The sequence below is a fragment of the Sarcophilus harrisii genome, chromosome 3 (genome assembly GCF_902635505.1).
Source record: "Sarcophilus harrisii chromosome 3, mSarHar1.11, whole genome shotgun sequence".
Classification (NCBI taxonomy): domain Eukaryota; kingdom Metazoa; phylum Chordata; class Mammalia; order Dasyuromorphia; family Dasyuridae; genus Sarcophilus; species Sarcophilus harrisii.
In genome coordinates, this window is record NC_045428.1 from 83,192,919 (window position 1) to 83,220,915 (window position 27,997).

Below are 27,997 nucleotides of genomic sequence, written 5' to 3' on the forward strand. Positions count from 1 at the left end.
AGACAGATTATAACCCTAGTTGGATGATCTTGCTATATACTAGAGAGCCAAGAAGCCTGGAGCCCAGTGGTGGTTAGGAGGATGCAATGTCTTCAAACCCTGTGGGTCCTTTCTTGCTATTAATCACACGACATCTATGTCAAGTTTCTTAGAAACAGCTTTCTCTTCCATCCATTGAAAGAACTTTGCCAACTGAATCAATGCAATGCCAAAAGAGTAGGAAATTATAACTCCAAATGTATGTAGAAAAATGAGATATGCTAAAATCAAGTTCTCCCCCAATACTTACTTTATATTTTGCAAAAAGTGGATGCCTTCCCCCTTTTATTAACATATCCTCTTTTCTATCTAAAACAAGCCGAATAGGATGACCAGTTCTAAAAGAAACAACAGATATTTATGAGTCAGATTTTTTTAATGCCTAGATTCTAATGGATTTTTTTTTTGTTTGTTTAGCTTGACTCTAAAGGAAGCTAAGATCGCACATTATTGGATTTCTCTGTTTAGACTTAAACTATTGATGCTTTTGGCTCTTTCCAATAGTTTATCACTTCTCATTCTAGATCACTCCTCATTCTATAGACTTCCAGCCCTAAATTTTCCTCCAGATGTTCCTCTGAAATTTCTACTTGTCTTCCAATCATCCCTGTGGATGTCTTACTGCAACTTAATGACTTAACACTCTTTGTCCTAATTTTTGTTGTTGCTACCACTTATTCACGCAAGACTAAATCTCAGAACTTCAGTCATCTTTGCTTCAAAGAATTATAGATTGAGAGTTGGGCTGTCTTAGATTGATTTGTTTTATTGTCTTATTTTGCAGATGGAATAATTTAAGCATACGGAGGGGAATCACAGAGTTATGTATCATTTTTGTTGTTGTTCAGCCATTTTAATTGTGTTTGGTTTTTTGTGATCCTATTTGATGTTTTCATGGCACAGATCCTGGAGGAGTTTGCCATTTCCTTCTCTAGTGGCAACTTACCCAGGGTCACACAGCTAATAAAGTGTGTGAAAAGGTAGTCTTCCTAACCCTTGGCTTGGTGCTCTTTGTCTATGGCACTACCTAACTGCTCTTGTGCATTAAAGGATCAGAGCTAAAAGGCATCTCAGAGACTTACTAGTCCAGCCCTCTTATCTTACAGTTGGGAAACTGAGGATCAAGAATCACACAGATGGGCCAGCCAGGTGGCTGTGGATAGAGCAGGTGGTGCAGTGGATAGAGCATCAGCCCTGAAGTCAGGAAGACCTGAGTTCAAATCTGGTCTCAGACACTTAATACTTCCTTGCTGTGTAACCCTGGGCAAGTCACTTAGCACCAATTTCCTCAACAAAATAATAAAAAAAAAGAATCACACAGAACATTTACCCAGGATTACACAGATAGTGTCAAAAGTAGATTTGAACCCAATTCCTCTGACTCAATCCAGTGTCCTCTCAATACCTCTATGAACCTTTGTTTTCCTTATCTGTAAAATGAGAAGGTTGAACAAGATGATGGCTGCTTCCTCTTCTCACATTCTATGCCTTTCTGCATTTCCTGCTTTTCTCCCTCTTTCCCCCATACCCACCAGAGAGAAACCTCAGGAGTGACTCTCTTATGAATGCCAGTGTATGGCTGTGGGCATGTGGGACAGGTACAGAAAAAAAAACCTGAAGAGATGATTCTGAGAGGTGGAAAACATTCATGAAACACCTAGAGAAGAAAAACAATTTAAATATAATCCACTGTAAACTAACCATAAATGTGGACAGGTCCACAGCAAGGGAGTAATCTTGGCAAATAATTCTGGGCAGATTTCTTAGTCTTAAAATGCTATTTATTTCCAGTGAAACAAAAAAGGCCTTTTTCTTGTCTTCCCTCCCTTTTCCTTATTTGAGTACATGAGATGAGGAAGGAAAGGGCAGAAAAAATAGCTTCCCTCTTTCTATTTGAAGGCTTCATAGAGCCTGGGTATATCCCCTCCATCTCCTTCCCTTTCCCCAATCAGTTGGGAGTTGCATTCTACAATTATTAACTACTTGACATTTGTATAATCATTTATTTTTTCTTTTCTTTTGCTGAGGAAATTGGGGTTAAGTGACTTGCCCAGAGTCACACAGCCAGGAAGTATTAAGTGTCTGAGGTCAGATTTGAACTCAGTCTTCCTAACTTTAGGGCTGGTGCTCTCTCCGCTATACCAATTAGCTGCCCCAGTCACTTATTTTTTCTTGAGCCTTCTGCAATGCCTTTTCTCTTCTGGTCCACACTACAAATTTGGAAGTAGTAAAAAATTGCCATTGGACCAAAGGTGAGAAAGAGAACATGTCGTCCCCAAGGACATACAGTCAACTATTCACCACATCCAAAAGCATTTCTCAAACACCAACTGATTTATCCCTTGTCCCACTTACTTGTTAGCAGCCACAGCAGTAATTGCACCATACACAGCTGGTTTGGATACCTTTCCCCCAAAGCCTCCACCTACTCGTTTTACGTGGCATGTGATCCTGTTGATGGGGATGCTTAAGGTAGAGGACACTGTTTTCTGTAAAAGATAATAGATGATTTTGTAACAGTGGAATTTTAAACTACATTTTCTGAAACACAGCATGGACTTAATGAATCTGCTGCCAGAGATCAGTAAAACAAACAAAACTATGCACTTACTACATCATTCTCCTCGAGGCTATTTCTGGTTCATCTACCCAGTTGTTGGTGTATCCCTCTAAAATAATTTTGTATTTTCATTGTATATATTTTAATTTTACTTCTTTGTATACATTAAATAATATACTTAACACTATTTTTCATATGGTCACTTAAATGCATGTCAAATTGAATTGTGGGGCTCATTTATGGACATTCCATTCATCTCAGAGCATGAGTAATAGCATTTTAAAAGAGGAACTAGTAATCATCCTAGTTCAGTGGTTCTCAAAATATGGTCTAGAGAATCCTGGGGATCTCTGAAACCCTTTTAGAGGGTCTACAAATTCAAAAATAGTTTTTATTTCCAATATGGTAAATATCTATAAATATAACCCAGATAAACAAAAATGCTTTGAAGAGATCCTCAATAATTTTTAATAGGATAAAGATACTGAAAACAAAAGTTTGAGAACCACTGTACTAGTTTAATAATTTAACATTAATGTTAGATTAGTTCACATAACAGTATTGCAAGTGAACACATCTTTAAAAAAGTAAAACTGATAGATTCCCCTTTTGAAAATTGAGGTAAAGTTAGTGATATCCAAGTAGTGGGAAATGAGGCTTATAGCAAGGTGGTAAAATATGGGAAGGGTGAAGAGAGACTGAGAAAATACTGTTTCCCTCACCTGTACATAGGATGGATCCTGAGATGATATGTAAATCTCCATCTCTTTGTCCTCAGTTTTTGGTATGACAAGCACTCTTTGTGTCTCCATGTAAAAATGTTCTTGTCCTCCAACATGCATCTCACCTGTTCAGTCCCCAAATATAAGAAATCCTTAATGGGCAGCTACAGTATAGGGTATGACCAAACAGGAGATGAATACTTCCTTCTAAAGGACCTGGACCATTCATTATCAAATTATTTTTTATCAACTTATTTTTATTATTTCATTGATTATTTTTTTCGATGGATAATTCACTTTCTATTTATTTGTAGGTTCTCAGAACAGATGTAGCTGAAATCAATAATGACTATCTCTTGTAAAGTGGCCCTGGGAATGAATTGTGGGGATTCTGAGGTATGCTTTGGGTTTGGTGTCTCATTGATTTTACTCTGATATAACTACTGTCTAATGCCTGAAGGAGGGAATTTAAACTCAGGAACTTCCAACCCTAAACTTTGGATTTTACTGCTGGGATTTGCTTCCAACTAAAAAAGGTCTGCATAAATTCTCTTCTCTCTATTCCTTCCAAGAAATAAGTCCAATAACACCACTACTGAAAAGAAGTTGGAAGTTAAGATGAACAAGATAAATTTGTTAAGTTGTCTTAAGTTCAGAAGCAGGCAGATTATCTTGATCTTTCATTCTGATTTTAGTATATGTACCAATGGAGCAGAGCAAACACAATAGTTAGGAATAGGAAACACTAAAAAAACACTAAAAAATAGGACTAGGAAAGAAAGAATATATATATATATATATATATATATATATATATATATATATAACACACACACACATATATATATGGCTTTATAGCTATACATCTATAAATCTATACCTATATCTTTCTTATATATACATACTATGGTTGTTTGTATGTGGCTTTCTCTAACAGAATGTGAATTCCTAGAGAGCCGAGGCAGTGTTTTTGCCATTTTTTATATCTCCAATACAGCTCCTTTCTTACAAATCCTCCTTTTAAAGCATATTAAATGCTTAATAAATTCTTGGTCTTGGTAATGATGATTTAGGACTGGAAGGAACCTTAGAGGTCATTTTAGTCCAATTCTCTCATTTTAGAAAATGAGAAAACTGAATTTTAGAAAAGGTGATTGACTTCCAAGATTATATATGGCCATAAGAGACACAGGGCTTTTAGCCTAGCTGTTCTGCTTTTAAACCCAATTCTCTTTTCGGTTCCACTTCCAGGTCAGAAACTATTTTTTTTTGGTTTTTTTTCTGAAAGCAATGAAACCAAGAGTCCATCATTTCTTAGATGGATGCATGATCTCATCAGAGTATCCTCTATCTTTATACCATATACATATTCTAAAAATGACTAAATTAGATATATTCTCATTAAACAGTGGCTTACCCTCAATAATTTGATCAACATTTTCAAATGCCTCCTCCACATTTCCTTGTTCTAGTTTTTTTTCAGAGGACAAGTATGAATTGTGCCTTATTGCATCCTGAATAAAGAAAAAAAGCAAACAATATAATATATCTTACTTGGTCTTCCATTAGCATTTTCTTCTCAAGCAATTCACCAGCAACTTTCTGAAATATTCATTTTATTTTATTTTATTTTAGGGTTTTATTTTCACCTTTTATTTGCATCTTCAGTTTCCTCTGATTCTTCTACACTTAAGTTTTAAGTTTCTTTTTTTTTGAAATGCTCATTTTAGAAAAGGACTAAAAGGAGCTAGAATGAATGAGAATCACTAGAACAACAAGCAGATGAAAAAGTACTTCTGTTTTAATGAAACATGTAAAGATATGATGGGAAAGTGGTACGATTGGAGAGTACTGAGTTTGTGTCTACTCTCTGGAGACAGAGGGAATCCTGCCACTTGCCCATTACTGTCAAATCCTCTTTCCCTCCATTCACACTTACATCTCCCACTTGGTCTCTTGTCCTCATGTCACCTGAGTGACAGAAACTATTCAAATAGGTCAGCATGGAGGGATTCATTAAATTATGGCTTCAGGCAGATTAATAGTAGAAACACGTGAACTTTTGCCCAACTGATCTTGTATGAAAACCGATATCAAGGCTAGAATCTTCTCATGAACCTTGTCATTTTTCGGAATGCTGACCTTTCAATTTGTGTTTCCTTCCAAAATTACTTTTATAGTTATTTTTGTCTATTCTATTTTTATTTATGTGTGTTAGTTATCTTTCTAGTTAAGTTTTCATGATCTAATGAATTGGCCAGAGTAATGGGGATAGGGGTGGAAGTTCCTAGGGATAAAAGGTGGAGGTCAGATAGTTTACTTAATGTCCAACAGGAACTGGGGTTCGTCAAGTAAAAGCAATAGAAACAGCCTGGAAGAAGGGTATAGAGGCGACCTAATCTCAGGACATGAGACTATTTCTTTGGTATCACACCAGAGAGTCTTGATTATTGCAGATGACAAGTAAGTAGGGCATGGAAGCAGAAGTAATAGTAGCAATGGCTGCAGCAACTGGGGATCTCCAAAGAATGGGAAGTTTTGCACCTCCTCCAGATCTCAAGTCTCAAAGAGAGAGCTGCTTCATTTTAGGATTGTTAAATTTATTCCTCTTATTGTCCCAAGCCCTCGTCTGGCAAATTTGGAAAATATTCTTCATAGAGCTCAAGATGACTTGCTGAAGACCTCTCAGGTATTAATAAACTGTTCCCATAAGGTCTTATCCTAGTAAAGGCCTCTTTTTTCATTTGAAATTCTGAGTATATTGTTAGTGACCCACATTATGGAGATTCAGATTTTTTTTATACAAAGAGGAAAGGGAGAAAGGGTATAATTTTCCTCTTGAAACATTCCTAGTTCTACCTTCCATCATAATACTTCTTCTAACACCAGCATCAACCTTATATTTTGATGCTCTTAAAAAAAGTTGGGTCCACATTTATCAGTTGTTGGTATTTGTGTGCAGTTTGAAGGGTTGTCATGTATTTTTGTACTATTCCAGAGGGAAGAAATAAGATGTGTGTGAGAGAGTTACACAAAGATAGATTTCAGCTTGATGGAAGATAGCTGTCCCAAAATGGAATAGCTTGCCTTGGGAAAGAGGGAATTCCTAGTGGCTGGATTAGGAATTATTGGGGAATAGTGGAGTGGGAATCCTGTAGTTGAATTGATAATTCGAGATGTTTTAACTGTTTTAACCTCTAAGTTCTGTGAATCTTCTTGAGATGGCTCCACTCGAGAAGGTGCTAGTTTGGAAATAATTGTTCCTTAAAAAAACTATGTCTTTATCAAAGAGAAAAGAAATGTTCATCAGTAAAATTGACTTGGAAAGAGTATTGGACTTGAAAATCTAGGTTACCTCAATAGTGAAAATCACAGGTTCCTGGTCCTGGTAAATGATCTTCACCTTCTCAACTGCCCGCTTTGCATAAACATCTGATTCAGCAACCACAGCACAGATAATCTGACCCACACAAAGCACCTGCAGGAGACCCAACATAATGACCAGGTAGAAAGCACTGGCTTATTTTAATTGCTGAACTCAATCTTTCTGGTTCCTTAGATGTGATTGTTTAAGTAATAACAATAATCTAAAATAATTAGAGGTTTATAGGATTATAGATTGAAAACTCAAAGTTACCTCAAAGGTCATCCACTCTAACTCCCCATTTTATAAAGAAGGAAGCTGCCTGGCAGACGAAAGGTTACCTTTCAAGGGCACCTAAGTAGTAATCAGTTGCTGCTGTAGGGACTTTAGGGAAAGACTTATTTTCATTTGAAATCCTGGATATATTTTTGGAAACCCACATCTGTGGCTCATAGAGTTTCAAGTGTTTCTTACAAAGGAATTTATTTTTTATTTTTATTTTTAATAATAATAATAATTTATAATTATACAACATAATATAATATCAAAGAATATTATTAATAATAAAATAATAAATTAAGCAATGTTTGTAAAAATCTATCTGCCATGCTGATGTATGTAGAATGGAGGTGTCAAAGGTACTAAGGACACTGCAGAACCAAATAAAAATGTAATTGGAAAATGTTTAATAAAATAAATAAAAATACAGTCAAACATAAATAACTTTAATAGGTAATTTTCTAAGTCAATATGTAGCTGTAGATATTCTTGGTATGGTTTAGTGGGCCTATTTCTTTTTGAGTTAGACAACTCTTGATGTAGACACTCATCAGTACAGACACATATGGCAAGAATATGTTGCAACTGCTTATTGGTTTTTCAGTGTACTCTATGGATCGGAAACTTATTATTCATTTTTTTGGGGGGTGTAATAATCAGGATAAAGGCTAATAAGAATACCCAGCTAATAAGTGTGACACCAGATTTGAACTCAGGTCCTCCTGATTCCAGAGTTTTATCTACCATGCTACCTACCTGTTCCCAAAGGATATTTTATAAAATACATGTTTTGGGGGGAAAAGTTTAAAGAATCCTGTATAGTCCTAGAAATCATTTTAGTGCCTAACATAAATAGGATATGGAGAGGGCCTACATTTTTGTGGATGGGGAAGCCCAGCAGAAACCATCTACCTTTTTTCTGGTGTTGCCTCATGGAATAATTTGCAGAGCAGTTCAGTAATGAAGAAAACATTCTCTGCACTTGTCAGAGAAGTTGGCTTTTGTTTTGTTTTGTTTTGTTTTTGCTGAGGCAATTGGGGTTAAGTGACTTGCCCAGGGTCACACAAGTAGGAAGTGTTAAGTGTCTGAGACCATATTTGAACTCAGATCCTCCTGACTTCAGGGCTGGTGCTCTATCCACTGTACCATCTAGCTGCCCCTAGGAAACTTTTTTTTTTAATTAATTTTTTTTCAGTGACAAAACCCCATTTTCTCTCTCCCATCTCCCTCTCCATTAAAAAAGAAGAAAAACAAAACCCTTATACCACATACATGGTCAAGAAAAACAAATTCTCACCACAGTCATATCCAAAAAGTGCCTCAGTCTATACCCTGAGCCCCATCACCTCTCTTGTCAGTAAGGGGGTAGCTTGCTTTATCACTGGTGATAGGTACATTGAAAAAATTTTAATGAAAGAAGATATGAGTCAGAAAAAAGCAAGGGGTAGTCTTCACATAAAGCCCTGTGGGTTTCCATGAGAGAATGTGAAGCATCTAAGTAAGAGGAAGTCTCAAACTTCTCATGTTTACTGCTATTTACTCTTTTGACTAATGTCTCCACTCAAAATAGTACTTTTAGATGTATGGTGCTATGTATTTTCCATCTCATACAATCATTTCTCACACCTTCTTTAGGTTAAATAAGGAAGTATAATTATCTCTGTTTTACAAATCGCAATAATAGTCTGCCTTTATACAGCACTTTAAGTTTTTCAAAGACCTTTATATATATTCTTTCATTGGCTCTCCACAACTAACATGTGAGGCAGGTAGTATTATTATTATCTCTATTTTACAGATGAGAAAACTGAACCTGACAGTGATTGAGTGATTTGCCCAGGAATATAGACAGTAAGAGTCTGAGGCAGGATCCAGCTCCAACTCTTCTTGATGTTAAGTAAAACATTCTATTCCTTTTGCTTCCCAGTTGCCTTATCAGAGAAAGGTGAAACAAAATCCTGGAATCATAAGATCAGAGGTTGCAAGGATCATCCAATTCAGCTTTTCATTTAGCAGATGAGAAAATTGAGGCTCAGTGAAGTTTAGGAACTTGCCTCAAATCTCATGGTAACACGTAATGGGGGACAAGATTTGAAAAGAGATCTCCCAACTTCAGAATCTGTGTCCCTACAACACTTGAAGGAATCAAGGCTAGAATCTTCTAATTCCTGGCTGGGCAAACATTTGATTCAGAGTCTACTGTGGTGAGGCTCTGAGGGAGATACACAGTTTAGATGAGACTTGATCCATGCTTTCAGGGAATTTATGATTTGGGAGAAAGATAAGACAAACATTAAATAAGGAGAATATGCAAAATTTAATGATTATCAGAAGAGAAAATTGTAAAGCAAAAGACCAAGCCTTCTTAATTCTTTGAAAGGAGCTTTGAACAGAGAAATGGAGGGGGAAAGAAGAGACTGGAAAGGATGGAGACCCTGACTTTTCTCAAACCAGAGTTGGAATTGTGCACAGATGCTTGAGGGCAGACTATGGTTACCTTATGCCCAAAGTCACCCATGAAGATGTACAGTACCTCATCTACAGCAAGCAGTTTGTCATCGTCAGTGCCATTGGTACCTGGAATGTCCTTAGCTGTTATCACATCAACCACACCTGGTAGTTCAAGAGCCTCAGATGCATCAATGGATCTTGGAAAGAAAACATTGGAAATGTTGGCAGTCCTAATGGCCACTGAAGTCCAAAGTGATACTTTCAGTCATTACTCTAATCTATGGTTGTCCCAGATGGATGAGGATTTGAATATGGTGAGGGTAGAGAAAGGAAAGGAGAATATATCACCAAAAGACAGAAAACTTTGGCAATCTCTCCTACTGTGTTATTCTCTTTCTTGGAAGCCTTCCTTTCACTCCATGTATGGGTCTTGTAATTTAGGGGCCAATATAGAGGTTGAATTCCACTGTGTGTCTTAGGTTCCTTACATCTATCCATCTCCTGGGCAATCTCTAGGGACACAGGGACAGTGGACACTTTTCTGGGAGGTGAGGATGTATCTGAGTATGCTTTCAGTTGGCTTACAAAAAAAACCCACGAGTTCACTTACATGATTTTTGCATGAGCCCTAGTGCTGGTTACTAAAGCGAGGAAAAGTTCTTTATCCACAACAGGCAGGTCATCACAAAATATAGCTTCCCCAGTCGCATGTTTGATTCCAGATTGGTGATGAATTGGCCGTCCAACTGGATCATGGGGAGGTTGGTTAGAGTCTACCCCCTGCAAAGGAAGATAAGAAGTTATGATTCAGTGAGCGAAAACAACTATTGGATAAACAAACATTTATTTAGCATTTACCATTGTGCTAAGCACTGGACACACAACAAAAGGTCCAAAACAGCCAATCTCTCAAGAAGCTTACATTCTAATGGGGGAGACAACCTATGAACAAGTAGGTAAATATAAGATACATACAGCGTGGAAAAAGGGTAACCCTTCAAAATAAAAGGGAGAAGGGAAGGCTCAAGAAATGAGGAGGTGGGGGGGGACCAGAAAAGGTCTCATGCACAAGAGGTGTTTGAGTTGAGTCTTAATGGAAATTGGTGATGTCAGGAGGAGGGAGTGACAGATTTGCCCTACATCCTGTTAACTAGAAGAAATAGGGTGATCAATGTAAATACTAGCGAAACACTAATAAGTAATTCTCACATGACCCTGAAGTGTGAGACAAGTATATACTACAATATCTTAATGTAATTACTATCAACACAATGAAAATTTAAATAGAGTTTCAATGCCCTTTTCCTATTTATTTCATAGGCAGTTTAGATATTCTTGAACTTTTCTCTTATAACCCCTTTTTGTCTGAGAAATTTTTATATGATTTTGGATTTGTAGGTATATAAAATAGGTTCACAAACCAAACATTTACTTAAAATTCACTGATTCATAATTTTTCAACTCCCCCAAATTCAATTATGTGGCTCCACATGGGGTCAGGACCCACAGTTTAAGAAGCTTTGGTTTAAGTAAGATCAAGGAGATGAAACAGAGAAAGCTGGTCTTTGCTGCTCCTACATTGCCCTTTCTGTGCCTTTTCCCCTTTCAATCTTATTTACTCGTTTCCTCTCCATCTTCTGTATCCATTGTCCTCATATGTTCTTCCACATTTCTGGCCCCTATCAAAATCTGCTTGAAGGAAAGATTCTGATAAATTCATTCATACTAAGGTATAAATGACTGACTAAGTACTATTTCTTACTTTATAGAGCAAGAAACAAGCTCTGAGAGGTTAAGCTAAGAAAACAATGTCTCATTCACAATTGAAGAAGTACTTTTTGAGAAGACAAGGTGATCTTAGGATCTCAGGAGATCCTGATATCAAACTGATCAGATATCAATATATTTTGGTCAGTTTTCATCTTAAATTTTTGCGTCTTAGTTTAAAAAAATTGATTTCCTTCAAAAAGCCATAAATTAATAAGAGGTAGAGAGTTAAAAATTAAAAAATGAAAAGCAAGTGGCCTTCCAAGCAATAAATAATAAATTGATAAATGGTCAAAGGATAGGAATAAGCAGTTTTCCAAGGAAGAAATCAAAACAACTTATAGTCATATAAAAATGCTCTAAATCATTATTGATTAGAGAAATGCAAATTAAAACAACCTTAGGATATCATTTTATACTTATCCAATTGGCTAAAATGATTGAAGGGCAAAGCAAGAAATATTGGAGGGAATGTAGAAAAATTAGAATACAAATTTGCTGTTGGTAGAACGATGAACTAATGCAGCCATTTGAAGAGCAATCTGGAATTGTGCCCAAAGAGTTATTAAGCTGCCTATATCCTTTGACCCAGCAATACACCACTAGCTCTCTCTCCAAAGATGACTAAGGATAAAGAAAAAGAATCCATGTGTTCTAAAATATTTATAGCAACTCTCTTTGTGGTAGCAAAGAATTGGAAATTGCAGAGATGCCCCTAAATTGGGGAATAGCTGAACAAGTTATGGTATATGATTTCGATAGAATACTACTATGCTATAAGAAATTATGAGCTTGATGATCTTAGAAAAACATGGATAAATTTGCATAAATAATGAAAAGTGGAATGAGCAGAACCAAGAGAATGTTGTTTATAACAACAGCAATATTGTTTTAAGAACAACTTTGAACAACAAAGATTGTTATAAATACCCTAATTAACCACAAAGGACCTATGAAGGAAGACACTATCTGCATCTAGAGAAAGAACTGATAAATAGAAGTATATATAGAATATATCCATATATATACACCTATTTATGGTAGAGTGGGGGGGGGGGAAAGAAAATTTTAAAAAGAAAGTTACAAGATAATTTTATTATATATTTAAAAAGATTATCAAGTTATACATAATAGATGTGCAGTTTCATGTACAATTTTTTTTTACTGTTTTACTACATTATGGAAATTCTTGTTTTATTTTAAAAAACAATAAGAGAAAACTAATAATACATAATAAAATAAAAAAAATTAAAGAGGAGTAAGCATAATTTTTTCCCTAGCCTTTGATACTGTTGATCACCCTTTTTTCCTTGATATTCTCTTCTCTCTAGATTTTTTTGACACTACTCTTCTTTGGTTTTCCTTCTACCTGTCGGCATGCCTCAATTTTTTTTTTTCTGGATTATCATCCATCATACCAACTGTGGAGTGCTATGTGTTAGGCTCTCCTCTCCTTGATATCTATTCTCTTCCTCTTGGTGATCTCATCAATCCAATGGATTCAATGATTCTCAGATTTACTTATCTAGTCCTAGCCTCCTTAACCTTCAGGCTTTCATTTCCAACTACCTATTGGACTTCTCAAACTGGATGTCTCATAGACATCTTAAACTTGACATGTCCCAAATTAAACACATCTTTTTTCAGAAGTCCTTTCTCTTTTTCTTGTCAAGGGTACTGCCATTTTCTCAGTCACTGAGACTTGAAATCACTCCCCATTTTCTCATGTTTCCAAGTCTTATTAATTCTACCTTTTAACTTTTCTAGTATATGTCTCCTTCTCACTTCTGACACTGTTATACTCCCTAGACTAGCCCCTTATCACTAGTCTTTCAGTTGGTCTCCTTGACTCAAGTCTCTTTCCAATCCAATCTATCCTTCCTTTAGCTGCCAAAGTGATCTTTGCTAAGCGTAAGTCTGACTACATCACTTCTCAACTTTTTAAATTCCAGTGGTTCCCTATCATATCTAGGATCAAATACAAAATCTTCTGTTTTGAGTTCTAAGCCCTTCGTAACCTGGTACCCTCCTATATTTTTCTCCTCTTCTCCTTCCACATATTCTCGGTGATCTAGTGACCCTGTCTGCTTTGGTTTACCTTGAAAGAAATACTTCATCTCCCGATTCCAAGTATTTTCATTGGCTGTCCCCCATGCTAAAAATTCTCTGCCTATTCACCTCTGACTCCTGATTTCTCTGACTTTCTTCAAATCTGAGATAAAATTCCATCCTTTCCTGATTTGCTTTAATGTTAGGGCTTTTTCTCTGTTGATCCTAGCTCTTATTAATCTTATATATATTTTATTTGTACATAGTTGTTTGGGTGTTGTTTTCCCTATTAGATCAAGCAGCCTTGAGAACAAAAGTTATTTTTTGTTTTTCTTCATATTTCTTGCATCTTGCATAATGTCTAACCCATAAAAAGTATTTAATAAATGTTTGTTGACCAATCAATTGACTGACTAAACCACTGACTTGAAATTCTTGGACTCCTCTGGATACTGTGACAGGAAACTCTTCCAAAGCACTTAGGAACTTCTCTGAAATGTCAGGATATTGATGGCTATTCTGAAAGATGATTAAAGGATAAGGATATTAATTATGCTAATCAAGCTATACCATATTATCTCTCTGTTAATTACAAATTCTTGTAATATTTCCAGGTAGAACTTGAAGAGGAAACTGACAATGAAGGTTCTTTTAAATTCCACCATTCCCCCTGGGGTTGAGCCTGACTTCATATAGGACACATGTTATGTGGGCATGGGAAGTGCTAAATATCTGTGAGGAAAAAAAAGGAAGGGATCCAGTTAATACCTGACACAGGCAACTTTCATTTTGCCTTGATATTCTCAAATTCCTGGAATAACTGCCTTACACAACTGACTTTCATACCTCTCCCTCTATCCCTCATCCCCAGTGGAAATTCATCCACTCAGCCTTGGGACATACCCTTGACTCTAAGCCATCTTGATTGGGTGGGCGAGTCCCTTCAGTCCACTATATTTGGCTGGCTTCAGATCATGCTTCAAGTCCCATTTAACTGTCTTCCAGGACAGTACAACATCTTGCCATCTGTTTCAATGCTGTGCATGTATATACAACTTCCCTCCATCCCTATACTTTTCCAATTCTTGTTCCAGGAATAATACTTAAATCACTATTACCTTTTTTTTCTGGAAAGGCCATGACAATTTAATGCCCTATGGCTCCATTAAATCTCTCTTGGAGTTCTACTCCAAGCTAAATTAATATAAAAGTCATTTAATAAAATTGCAGAGAAACTCTGCTGCCTTCTCATATTCACTTAAAGCTTTAGCTGATTCATCATACATACCTAACTTTGAATGGTTACACTAACCCAGTGGTACAAAGGACCCAGGATCCAGGAAGTCTCACTGTAAGAAACTAATTCCAAATTCAGCATTCTTTCCACTGTACTATACTGCTTCCCAACATACAACTTTCCCTTCTAAAATGCTTCCTTCCTCTTATCTCTCTGTCTTTTCTGTCTACATTATATTTTCCAAAGGTCAAGTTTTCTCAGCCTTCCAAGGTGACATTTAGAAAATCTTATATGCTTAGTGTATTGATGGGTTAGTGTGAGAAGGCTAACTTCTTCCATTTGTTAAGAAGGAAGGAAAAAAGAAAGAAAGGAAGAAAGAAAAAAGAAAGAAGAAAGGGAGGGAGGAAAGAAAGAAAGAGAAAGGGAGAGAGGAAGGAAGGAAGTAAAGAAGGAAAGAAGTTAATATTCTGAATTTTAGTTAGTATAGTGGACAGTCTTTCTAGAGGAAGGATGCTTGGGTACTGATAAGAAGCAACATCTCAATTGAATGCATCTTGGAAGGTAATGGTAGGAAAGCCTGTAGGTATGTCAATATACTCACTGAGAGAGGGATCATTATTATTTTCTTTAATTCTTGTAATATTTCCAGGTAGAACTTGAAGAGGAAACTGACAATAAGGGTTCTTTTAAATTCCACCATTCCTCCTGGGGTTGAGCCTGGGAGAGAGACTTCATCCAGGACCAACCTGTAAGCTTCATCCAGCATCAGTGCATTCCAGCGTCTGGAGAGGAAGGGGAAGAACAAACTAAGTTGCTGTTCCAAATGAAACATGTGCTATCAAAGGGCAGTATAATTTATTGTTTTAGATACAAATTATTTATTTAAATTTTTTTTAATAATTTAGAATCACAATTTTGTTAGAACTTTTAAAAAATAGGATATTGTTTTTAGTCTACCAACCCTTTTCTGCTCTAAAAAATTAAGAGATAGCGTGAATATGATATATAATAATATATTATTAATGAGAGAGAGAGAGAGAGAGAAAGAAACAGAGAAAGAAATGGAGAAACAGGCAGAAAGATTTTTCTTGTGCAGCATGATAAATGTGGAAATATGTTTGGAAGAATTGCACATGTTTAACCTATATTGGATTACGTGGTGTCTAGAGAAGGGGGAAGGTGGAGAGGAAGGGAGGAAAATTGATCATAAGCTTTTGCAGGGATGAATGTTAAGAGGTATCTTTGTATGTATTTTGAAAAATAAAAAGCTATTGTAAAAACAAAAACAGAAAATTACCTAGAGCAAAGTTTCCTAAACTATGGGTTGTGACCCTATATGAAGTAGTGTAACTGACTGTGGGGGTAATGAAATTATGGCTTATTATCAGTACCTATTTTATATGGGGTCACATAAAAAATTTCTTAGGTGAAAAGAGGTTGTGAGTGGAAAAAAGTTTAAGAGCCCTGATCTAGGAACCAAGAGGTTAAGGGACTTGCCCAGGTTGATACAGCTAGTATGTATCAGAAACAGGACTTGATCCAAGATTGCCCTTCTCTATGCACACGGAAATAGATATTGTGTATTTCTAGAGGGAACTCAGTCTGAATTTAAGATGGGAGTTGATTGTTGTTTGCTGAATGCATTGGAGGAGTCAAATGTAATGTTCATGTCAAGGGGGAGAGGAGGGGATAAGGGCCCACAATATCAATGTTGACCTAGCCTATTCACCTTGCCCTATTCCAAAAGTTGGACTGGAGAGTTACTGATTTGCTCAATAAATCATTGTTAGACCAAATTTCATCTAACATTAGTATAAAATAACTAATATATCAATATATTAATTTATATTTATATTTTATATTTATATATAACAGATTAATTATATTATTCCTTCATCAGAACTGCAGTAAGTCCAGTTAATTCTTATAATATGAGGGAGTTACTTACTGTGAATTTACTGCAAACACTGAATTAGCAAATATTGAACCATTGCTCCTGAGGAAATACAGGGTTAGGTTCCTGCATACATTTATTTTAGCACTTTCCAGAGTGGTCTCATAAACAGGCCAATTTTTTCTTCTTCTTTTTTTCTGGATGTACCTTATTTATGGGGCAGTGACATAGCTCAGTGGATAAAATGCTGGGACTTGAGTCAGAAAGTCCTAAATTCAAATGTGACCTCAAACAATTACCAGCTGTGTAATCCTGTTTTCCTTTAATTCCCCGGAGGAGGAAATGGCAAATCTCTCTAGTATTTTTGCTAGAAAACTCTATGGATTGTAGGATCATGAAAAGCCAAACTTACCTGAACAACAACCACAATAACCCTATTGTAGACTGATTGTCATTGAACTCATGGCCAACAGCACCATAATGCATGCCTGAATGATGCTTATCCAGCATATATATTGTCTTTGTAGGGAACATCACAGCTTTCTTGCATTTAGGAATACTAGACAGCATTTTAGCACTATGCTTGGGAGCCATTTTAAACAGCAAAATCACTAACAAATAGCACAAAAATTGCAAAAAAACATGGCCCTAAGTAGACTTTTAAAGGGTCACTTGTTTGCAGGAAGAGAGCTGAAGTAAAAAGCAGAGCATTGCCTTGTTCAACCTCATCTGGGAACATAAAGCCAGCAGCTCAACATGTACTCTGCACATGTTTATTTATGAAAGATGCTGAAAGTAACCCAAGTTCTGATTTTGGGGTTGTAAGTAAATTTTAGTGAGTAGGTAAATTCACAAATAATTATCAAATAATGATAATCTGTTGGAATTATTCTCATTATATATATATATATATATATATATATATTTTTGATTATTCTAGCAGTTTACTAATAGCTCTATGTTATTAGCTTAACATTCAAGACCTGTTATAGTCTGTCCCTGTGGTAACTATTGTTCTGGTCAAATTAGACTTTTTTCTTCTTTGAACACATCCCACACTTTCTCACCTATGTATAATGTTTATTTTTATTTATAATATCCTTCCCCTCATCTCAATCAGTTAAAGAAGTTGTCAAAGTCCAGATCAAATGTCACTTCTTCCCAAAAAGCTTCCCTTATCCCCCTCAAGTGTGTATGTCTGCCTGAGTGACAAGGAAAAGGGAGGAGGAGAGTCTCTCCTCCCTTTCCCCATAGCCCTTTGTATCTTTCTAATGAGTCAAGTTCTCCTTATATCATAGTGTTATGTATGTGTATTTTATTCTCTACTGGTTCTTTGAGGACAGGGATTGTCTTGATTATCTTTAATAGTAACAATAATCAACAAGTAGAGTTTTAATATTTGCAAGATACTTTATACAGATTTATATTAGTTTTAATAATTTAAAACTGCACCAAGACTTTTGGAGCATCTACTTTATATCATCAGTGTTTGATCATCCCAACAATCTTGTGATGCAGAATCACAGCATCTTTAAATTGAGAGCTGGAAAAAACTTCAAAAATAGTGCATCAAGTGCAACCTTTATATTGTATAATTATACAAGTAGGCTGATTCCTGGAGAGATGAAATGATTCACCTAAGATAGTAAAGGTAGAGTCAGGATTTGAACCCAAGACTCTAAATTCAATATTCTTTTTCAGCACTAGGGGAGTCTCTTTCCTTAACTACCATGTACATACTTGGTTTGGATATTTTTTCCATTTTACAGATGATGAAATCAGGCTCAGAAAAGTTTCTGGCCCCTTGACAAGGTCAAATAGCTAGTAAGTATTAGATGCAGATTTGAACCTTAACTTTGAGTTTAATACTTTCTCCTTACACTATTATTCACCTTTCTTTGTATTGCCTGCAGTGCTAATATAGTTTGTTGTTTAACTCTTCAAAGTTGGGAGAGATACTGGAATGGTTTGCCATTTCCTTCTCCAGCTCATTTTTACAGATGGGGAAATTGAGGCAAAGGGGAAACTAAGGCAAAGTTAAGTGACTTGCCCTGAGATCTAGTAAGTGTCGGAGACTAGATTTGAACTTCCTTCCTCCAGGCTTGGTGCTCTATTCACTACCCCACCTAGTTTCCCCTCCTGATACATACATAGTTGAGACTAAATAAAACTGTCCAATTGAGTCAAAACATTGACTATATATTGGTAGAGAATTTTAATGGATACTTTGTATTTAATAAGTTGTTAAAATGTAATAAATATAAGAGCTCCAAATAGAAAGTTAAGTTCATCCTCCTATTATAGTCACAAAATGACAATTTACTGATGGAAGGAACATGGCACAGTGGAAAGAGTGGGTGTGGCCCTAGTGTCAAAGGAATTGGGTTCAAATCTCGGACCTATCACTTACTACCTATGTCACTTTAGGCAAGTCATTTATCTTTTTAGGTTTAATCTGTAAAAAAAAAAAGGGGGGGGGGTTGGTTGATTAAATGGATTCTAAAGTCTCTTCTAGCTCTATGTGTATCCACCTGTGATTGTTTTTACATCATTTGTTATTGCTGAAGCTGGCCTGTTTCACAGTAAGGACACATGGTACCTTCCTAGGAGCTGCTGGCAGGATTTCTGTGCACTGACGGTGGTGGATCCTATGCCTCCGTAGAAAATGCTAAGCCCTTCAATGGTGTCTGTGCATTCTTTAAAAAGGACTCTCATTCCACAGGTAACATCAGGGAAAGCATTTTGCTGGCACTGGGCCTGCCTGAATGCTGCCACAAATTCCCACTGTGGAAACAAAACAAGTTAGGATTTTTAGATATGTCAAAGCGAAGAAGTGCAGTTTAGTGCTTTTTAGTCCTAAGAATTGCTCAGCCCCAACCAAGTGAACAATAATAACAACTATCATTTATGTAGAGCTCTAATGTTAACACAATACTTTACTTATATTACATTTGTTTGATCTTCATTATATACTTCAACAACAATACTATATAATGACCAGTTCTGATGGCCCTGGCCATCCTCAGCAATGAGATCAACCAAATCATTTCCAATGGAGCAGTAATGAACTGAACCAGCTATGCCCAGAGAAAGAACTCTGGGTAATGACTAAAAACCATTACATTGAATTCCCAATCCCTATATTTATGCCCACCTGCATTTTTGATTTCCTTCACAAGCTAATTGTACAATATTTCAGAGTCTGATTCTTTTTGTACAGCAAAATAACAGTTTGGTCATGTATACTTATTATGTATCTAATTTACATTTTAATATATTTAACATCTACTGGTCATCTTGCCATCTCGGGGAGGGGGTGGGGGATAAGAGGTGAAAAATTGGAACAAGAGGTTTGGCAATTGTTAATGCTGTAAAGTTACCCATACATATAACCTGTAAATAAAAGGCTATTAAATAAAAAACAAAAAACAACAAAAAAAAAAACATTTGTTTGATCTTCACAAGATCTCTCAGATATAGATGACACATATTAGGTACTTAATAGATGTTTATTGATTGATTGATGTAGATACTACTATTATTTTCATTTTACAGAAGAAGAAACAAGTTGAGAGGGATTAAATCACTAGTATCTAGTATCTAAGATGAGATTTGAACTCAGATCCACCTGACTTTAGAGAGATTCTATTGCCTTCTCTTATTTACTCAATGTGGTGACCAGTCCATCACAAAGATACCTGGACAGTGTACTGTATATTACAATGTCAATGGTCATATTATTCCTCAGCACAGAATGCTATTAAAACAAATGCTAGGAAACAGCTTCAATTGTATTAATATTCTCAAATATATATTATAGACAGACATGATTGACAGAGAATTGGATTAGGAGCCAAGAGGTCCTGGATTCAAATTCTTCTACTGATACATCTATGATTGTATGATCCTGGCTTAAGATCTTAGACAACATAGTGAATTCATGTATATATATATATATATATATATATACATACACACACACACACACACACACACATATATATCTGAATTGTTTACTTTGATCAGTCAGAACATGCTGTTGATAAGGCTAAACAATATATTTGTTCTCCATATGGACCAATTTCCACTAGGAACCTTATTGTATAACAAGATGCTATCCTTTTAATCACCGTCTCAAAAGTTCATATTTTGGGGGCAGCTAGGTGGAACAGTGGATAGAGCACCAGCCCTGAAGTCAGGAGGACCTGAGTTCAAATCTGGTCTCAGACACTTAACACTTCCTGGCTGTGTGACCCTGGGCAAGTCACTTAACTCCAATTGCCTCAGCAAAAAAAAAAAAGTTCATTTTTTGATCACAAGAGGAATGAGGCAGGAGAATATGGATAGATTTTTTCATACCTACTGATCTCAAATCAAGCCCCCATTGTTTGCACTCGTGACTATGGCCATTTTGTACTGGGGTAATGCCTGATATGAGATGACACATGACTGTGATTTTATTCCAAAGTTGTTCTTCCTTCTGCCTAATTCGGTTTTCCCCAAAAAGATAAGATCAAAGTTTGTTAAGAAAACTCAAAAAAATGATTCCCTATTTCTTACTTTATCAGAGTGAGGTATGTGCACAGATTCCAAAATTTCCTCAGGTTTCAGGTCTGCATCTTCCAGGCCAGCAAGAAATTGTTCATTTAAAGGAATCTGACGTCTTCCTTCTGGTGAGGAAAGCAACATTATTTTTTTTTCAAGAATAGCGACAATTAAAGAACATGCACATGTCAACTGTAAAAAGGAACAGTAATTTAAAAGGTTCCTTGACACTATCAATCAGTGATAATTATTTCCCATGAACTTCATAGAGCACTTAATTTAAATTTCTTATATTAGTATATACTATGCTATATTATTTTATATTACAGTTTCCTGTTTATGATGTCATAATCTTAGATGAATCAAAATTGTATGTGATCTAAAGGTTAAGGAAAGATACATATATATGTGATTTATCCAACTAGATTGTAAGCTTTATATTGTTCAGTCATTATCTATCTGTCTGTCTGTCTGTCTGTCTATCTATCTATTTATCTATCGATCTGTCTATTTATCTATTTCATCCCTGGCTTATATGAAAAGAATAAGATATAGGAGGAATGCATAGTCTCTTATTTCTCTTTCACTGCACTCTTTGCTAACCATCCTTGCTTATCTTACTAGGCAGTGCCCACTAAATTTATTCTGAGTGTGCTGAAGAAATCTATTCATTCACTCCCACAAAGGATATAAAGCTTTCTATTGCATGTTACTCCAGTTTTGTATGGAGGAAACAATTAGAACTAGACTTTTTCCTCCTCCTCTTTCTCTTCCTCCACTTCTTCCTCCTCCTCCTCCTCTGCCTCCTTTTTCTTTTCCTCTTCCTCCTTTTTCTCCTCCTCCTCCTCTTCTCTTTTTAAAACTGGGACTATTGCTTTACTCAATTGTATTATATCTTACCTTTGGAGATCAGATTGAGGGTAGCATTTCCCACAGCCAGAATTGGATTCAGATCTGAATAGCCATGTCGGTTTATGATGTGTCCACCTAGGGACTAGTATAAGGGAAATTGTTTTCTCAGTCTCAGTCACTTTACTAGATCATATTTTTATATATACACCTACACCAACATTGGCATGAGCACAGGGGCTTTAAAATTATTTATTGAATTGAAGTTGTAGCTTAAAGGTTTGTTCTTCTCTTTTGTTTACCAAAGGTTCAGCAAGAGTCCAATGTAGTTAAAAAGGAACTGGCTCTAAGAATCTTAAGACTGTTTTTTGACATTCAGGCCTCAGTTTCCACTCCTTCCCATTTTCTCATCTGTACAATGGTCTGGATTAAAGTACTTTCTGTTTCTTAAAGGCTATGATTCTTAGATCAACTGAGCTCTTTGATTACTTACCATAGGAGGGAAGCAAGTGACAGTGTGAATACCCCTCCTACTGCTTGGTTTGAATTTAGAGGGACCCTTTAAGGAGTAACACTATAGCATAATCTCTGTACCATCACTGGCCTTAGTACATAAAGATTGGAGACCTTAGCAGCATAGATGCTTGTCTAATTAGCTTTGTACATACAAAGATCTATGACATTATTTCATATTGCCTAGCAAAGAATGACCAGTCTCTTTGTTTTGTTTGACTATGTTTTTTTGTTACAAGGATTTTTTTTCTTCTTGGGGGAGGCAGGGAAAGTTAACACTAGTGATGGGGGGAGGGGAAAGATGGTCACTGTTTTAAAATGTGCAGAACAGAAGAAAGTTCAGAAGGAAGCATAGATAAGAAGGATAGTTTTAAAAGTAATGTATGGGATTATTATGTATTTTTTAAAAATTCAGTAAGTCAAGGAAGTTAGGTGGTGCAGCCCTGGAATCAGTTGGATCTAAATTCAAATATGGCCTCAGGCAGTTGACACTTATTAGCTGTGTCACTTGTGGGCAAGTCACTTAACCCTGACTGCCTGAAAAAAAAAAAGGCAAGAAGTAGGAAATGCATTTCACAATTTTCAACCTTCTTTTTGTGTGGAACCTACAGCCATGTTCCTTATCTGCTGTCCAGCCAAACTTTTCAAGTGCTTCACGATGCTCCGATATGTTCGTGTTTTTTCCTCTGGAAGCTTGGAGACTTCGTCTGCCAGGATTTGCATCACCTGATCCAGGCTGCACCCAGCACCTATTGTCAGTCCTAAAAGCAAAGATATAAGCATTGATTAAAAAAAAATTAAATGTTGGAGATCATTTCACTCAAACCCTCTATTTCAAATAAGGAAACAGACCCAGAGAGGTTGCAACTTGCCTGGAATCACACAGCAAATTAGTTGCATCACTGAGATTAGAACTCAGTTCTCCTGACTCTCAGCCCAGTTCTCTTTCTGCTTTCCCAGGCTGGGTCATGCACAGCTGTCACACTATAAATATAGGGCTTGAAATCAGATAGTGTTTAATGGGTGATAAATAAAGATCACACAAGGGGGAACTTTGTGGTAACTTGTTTTAGAGGCAAAATATTTCAAGAGGCATGGTTTTCAATATACACCCAAATAGGTTTAGTTTTGTTTCCTGATTTTGGAACCTGTATGCATTTTTAATATAATAAGTTCTATTTTAACTTCCATTAACAAGTTCAAGTATTCAGATATATAATCAAGAAAAACTTTTTAAAGGAAAAACGATTTAAATGATTGTAATGTCTCTAAAGGATTGTCATTTTTTAAAAAGTTTGTTTTAAAAACAAAACAAAAAGCTCACATTGCTTTAAAAAAGTGGTATCAATCATCTTATATTACAGAAATACAACTCCTGAACTTCTTTCTGTATATTTATCTGGGTTTTGTTGCTGTTATTTTCGTCCCTATTTATATTGTTGTAGTCAGAATATAGATTTGTCACTTTACTCCCTCACTTCATGTAAGTCTTTCCTTATTTCTTTTTATTCTTTGAATAATCCTAACCCACCTTAATTTGGACTCTGTCCTTGGGACACTGGATTCCCATAGTTTTTTACTTATCTTGCATGGAACTAGACAATTGCATCACTTCCCATCCATCCATTTCTAAACCATGTTGCCCCTATACATGCTTCTGGCTTTCTCCCTCCTTATCTTACCACTCTCCACTTCCCAACTCTATCTGCCTTTTATGGACTAGATAGTTGCTGAGGTCCACTTGCAGATTCTCCCCCCCCCCCCCCCCCCCATTGTAACTACATTCTGTGGAACTTACTTTGGTATTGGATATTTAAAGAGAGAATAAAAAAATTGGAATTTTTGATGTGAAAAATACAATAGAGAACCAATGGGGGAAAAAAAAGGATTGCTTATTAGTAGTAAAGGTCCATTTGATAATAGCTAACAATAAATTGTCATGAGCCTATCCATTCAGAAATTAAAAAGAGCTTAAATAAAGTTTTCCTTAAATACTTCATCATTTTTAATTCATATTTTTATGTTTATCATATTTTTTGTTGTCATCATATTTTTTTGTTGTTATCATTTGTTGTTATCATATTTTTTATTCAGAGATAGAATTTGGAACTCAAAACTAAAAAAATTTGAAAATTGTTTTAACATGTAAATAGGAAAATATAAAATATAAAAAATATTTTATTACTTTATGTGAACTTTTAGGTTCATGTAAATGAAATTATTGTTTGGTAGTCTTTTGGTTAATCTGATAAACATGGGTGATCAAATTCAGTTATTCAAATGAAGTAATCCATTCTGGTTTCTGAATTGTGCCACTTAGTTGTCTCTACTTCCCTTTGGTAAAATTCTTTTTGTGTACATTCACATTTCACTTTTTCATAATTACTAACACCCTTTTGATTGGGTTTTACTGAAAATGAGGTATGGTTCTTGTTAGTGTGACAGAAAGTATTCTTTCTCTTAATTGTACCATGGAAACCATTAGAGGTCATCCATACTTTAATTTTGGGGACTTTATACCAAAAATAGTTCCATAAAGATGACTTCCATAAAAGTATAAGAATAATAGCTCACAATAATATAGGCCCTTATGGTTTACAGTTCTGGTTGGGGGCCTTTCAATGTAGTTTAAGTTGGACCTATGTGGATACAATTTAAGAAATTTATTATTATCATTAAAATCCTAGACAGACCAATATTCAGCATTAGAGTGACTATTATTCTTTTTCATTACATTATTGGTTTCTTAAGGTCAGGAACTGCAAGCTTTCACTTAATTTGCTCTTTCTCATGATGTCTAAATCAGTGACCCACTGATGGGTGGGTCATGAAGGATCAATAGTCTTTGCTCATTCTTGGTTCTTTGCCATGTTCCTAATTTTACAAATAATAGAATGTCAGGGGGTATTTTTTTCCTCAGCTCACAGCAGCATCCATTGGCACTTAAAGTTGGGCCTTAGGATGAAACTCATGAGTGACCACGGAATTATTAAAGCTTCAAGCCAGGAATGATCTCAGTATCTGGGCAGGGGGTGGAATATTGGGAAAATTTTGCCCTACCTCAGCAGCAAACATTGGATTTAAGTAGGGTCCTTTCTATTAGTCACTTTTGTCTTTAGGAAAGAGACTTTAATACTTATGGGTGTCAGGAATGTCTGTAACAAAAGCTAACACAGGGGCAGAGCCAAGATGACGGAACAGTAGAAAGAAGTACAGTCAAACACTCTCCTTACAAGACCTTCAGATATACCTAAAAATGTACAAGATCAAGTTATGATCAGGAAATCTGAGGGAAAAAAATCACAGTGAGTCATATTTACAGCTCAGCTCGTCAAAGAGAAAGAGACAGAGAGGTCTGTGAAGATGGGGGTCTAGCTAAGAATAACAGCATGGTACATTCTAGTGCAGGGATTCGCTGTGCATGAGAACAAAAAGCTGTTCTAGATCCAGCCCAGAAAGGCGTGACCTTGTCTAGAGTATAAGAATAGTTTCCAAATGGAAGCTCTGTTACTCATTACCCTGTTCTGAGTCACAGATTCTAGGTGACTGAGTGGGAGATTTTCACCTAGAGATGGCATTCCAGGGGGAGGAATGTTGTGGATCCTAGGCTGTGTACTGAGCAGGAAGCAAATTCAGAAGCAAGTAGAAGCTAGATGACTAAGTATAACCCTAGGAACAGAGTAGGATTTCATTTCCAGCCTCCAAACCAATTTAATGCCTGTAGAGGAATAGCCAGGGCCAGAATCCCATACCAAAGGGAAGCTTACATTTCTGTCACTCAGAAGCTGCAGAGGTTTCCACTTCATTGGTTGTTTCTGAGTCCAGCAGTAGATTTTGGTACTTTTATCTGGGACAAGCCAACAGATGCATTTCTCAGACTCAAACCCAGACCAAGAACTTGTAGAGTTCAGACCAGGAGGGCAGTGATCAAACTTGGCCCTGAATTAGACTATTCTGGGAGCCCTGGAAATGGTCAGGCCCTTGCCTCAGCTGTGTCTGAGATCCTTATGTGCTAGGTGTCACAGTGAATGAAGTATTGGACCTAGATTCAGGAAGCCCCAATTTCAAATCCTGACTCAAATACTAGCTGTGTGACCCTGGAAAAATCACTTAAGTTCTTTATCTTCTGTAAAATAGGGATAATAGTTGCATTTACTTCATAGGATTGTTATGAGGATAAAATGAGGTAAATTATAATATCTTAAAGTGTTATGTAAATAGTAGTTATTATGGAATAACACAAAATTTAATATTCTAAGCAAGCAGCAGTGAGGGTGCAAGCTCAACCCAGACATTCCTTCCAGAAGTTCACAGTGTATAACATAAGGCCCAAAGTCAGGAATTAGGTTAGAAGAATGAGCAAACAAAAAAAGAATATATATATATATATATATATATATATATATATATATATATATATATAGCTAACATGGTGATAGGTACATGCAAGATACACATTCAAGAGAGTGATTCTAAAACATTTACAAAACCTTAAAGAAATAGATAACTTGGGCACAAGTTCACCTAGAATTCCTAGAAGAAGTAAAATAAGAATTAAAAAAATTAAAGATATATTTTTATAAATGAAGTGAGACAAGAAGAGAAATAAATTGAAAAGAAATAAAAGTTATGAAAATAAGAATTGGAAAGAAGATTAATAGCTTGGCACAACCTTATTCAAGTTACAAAACATGCTCAAGTAAAATTCCCTGAAAATTAGAATGAACCAAATAGAAACAAAGGACTCCATGAGAAAATTAGAATGGACCAAATAGAAGCTAACTGAAAAATTAAGAACGATTAAAAGAAAGTGAAAAGACTGAAAAGGCCTGGACTGAATTGATGGCTATGCAAATAGAGAGATGTAGACAAATGTAGAGGATAGAGAGAGAATCTACAAATCTTGATAACTGACAACTGGGAGCAGGGGAGAAGTGAATGGTCCACGATCATTCCAAGGTAGTGAAATGGAAGGAGGGTAGTACTGTTGATTGGAATAGAGAAACTAGATATAATGGATTTAGGGGGAAAGGTAATGAATTTTTCACATGGTCAATTTGAGGTGTTTATCATGAATTCAGTTGTAAATGTCCAATAGGTGATTGTTGATGTTGGATATGTAAATCTGTGAGTCATCTGCATAGAGATGATGATTGAATTCACTGGGGTTGATGAAGTTGCCAAGAGAAATTGTTCAGACAGAGATGAGAAGGGGCCCCAAGACAGAGCCTTGGAGAACAGCCACAGTCAAGGATGGAATATGTTTGATGAGTCTGCAGAAGAGCTGGAGGAGAAGGAGTCTTCATAAAAATAATGGCACTTGAACTAAGTCTTGAAAGAAAATGACTGAGTGGGGAAGGGAGATTGTTATGGTAATTTTTTTTTAAAAGAAAAGATGACTGACTGACAGACAACTATTGCCTGTAAAAGAGAAGGTAAAAAATCAACAATGGGAAGACTGATATTACAAATATGATTAAATCTGTAAAGGGAGCAACAGCAGAGTGCACTAGAGAAGACATTCAAATGTTCTTTAATTCACCAAAGCCACCTGGGATTTTTTAAAAAACTTTATTCCTGTTGAGTTTATTATATAATTATTTCTCCTTCTTGAAGTTTAAGGTCCAGTTTCCTGTAAGACTTCTAGAATGATGACATATGTACCTTCCCTCAAATTCTCAGTAAATATTTTTATTATAAATTTTTTGGGTGGGGTTAGAGCTGCCAC

General features: G+C 36.0%; 2 protein-coding genes across 3 annotated transcripts in view; one reads left to right on the forward strand and one right to left on the reverse strand.

Annotated features, from left to right (window-relative positions):
- LOC100929481 (aldehyde oxidase 2-like) overlaps positions 1-27,997 on the reverse strand; it is a 111,705-nt gene that overhangs the window by 51,293 nt on the left and 32,415 nt on the right. For both annotated transcript variants that reach the window (XM_031957217.1, NM_001308994.1), the window contains exons 11-23: positions 22,879-23,030; positions 21,808-21,901; positions 20,923-21,032; positions 18,962-19,146; positions 15,070-15,250; positions 13,658-13,750; positions 10,026-10,195; positions 9,498-9,612; positions 6,677-6,799; positions 4,739-4,835; positions 3,322-3,446; positions 2,395-2,528; positions 290-377 (exon numbers count right to left, since the gene is read on the reverse strand). In XM_031957217.1, the coding sequence (XP_031813077.1) occupies positions 290-377; positions 2,395-2,528; positions 3,322-3,446; positions 4,739-4,835; positions 6,677-6,799; positions 9,498-9,612; positions 10,026-10,195; positions 13,658-13,750; positions 15,070-15,250; positions 18,962-19,146; positions 20,923-21,032; positions 21,808-21,901; positions 22,879-23,030 (1,667 nt within the window). The remainder of the gene's footprint in view (positions 1-289; positions 378-2,394; positions 2,529-3,321; positions 3,447-4,738; positions 4,836-6,676; positions 6,800-9,497; positions 9,613-10,025; positions 10,196-13,657; positions 13,751-15,069; positions 15,251-18,961; positions 19,147-20,922; positions 21,033-21,807; positions 21,902-22,878; positions 23,031-27,997) is intronic.
- The window catches only part of CPB2 (carboxypeptidase B2), a 168,172-nt gene that overhangs the window by 14,805 nt on the left and 125,370 nt on the right, over positions 1-27,997 (forward strand). The gene's annotated exons all lie outside the window — the stretch shown is intronic.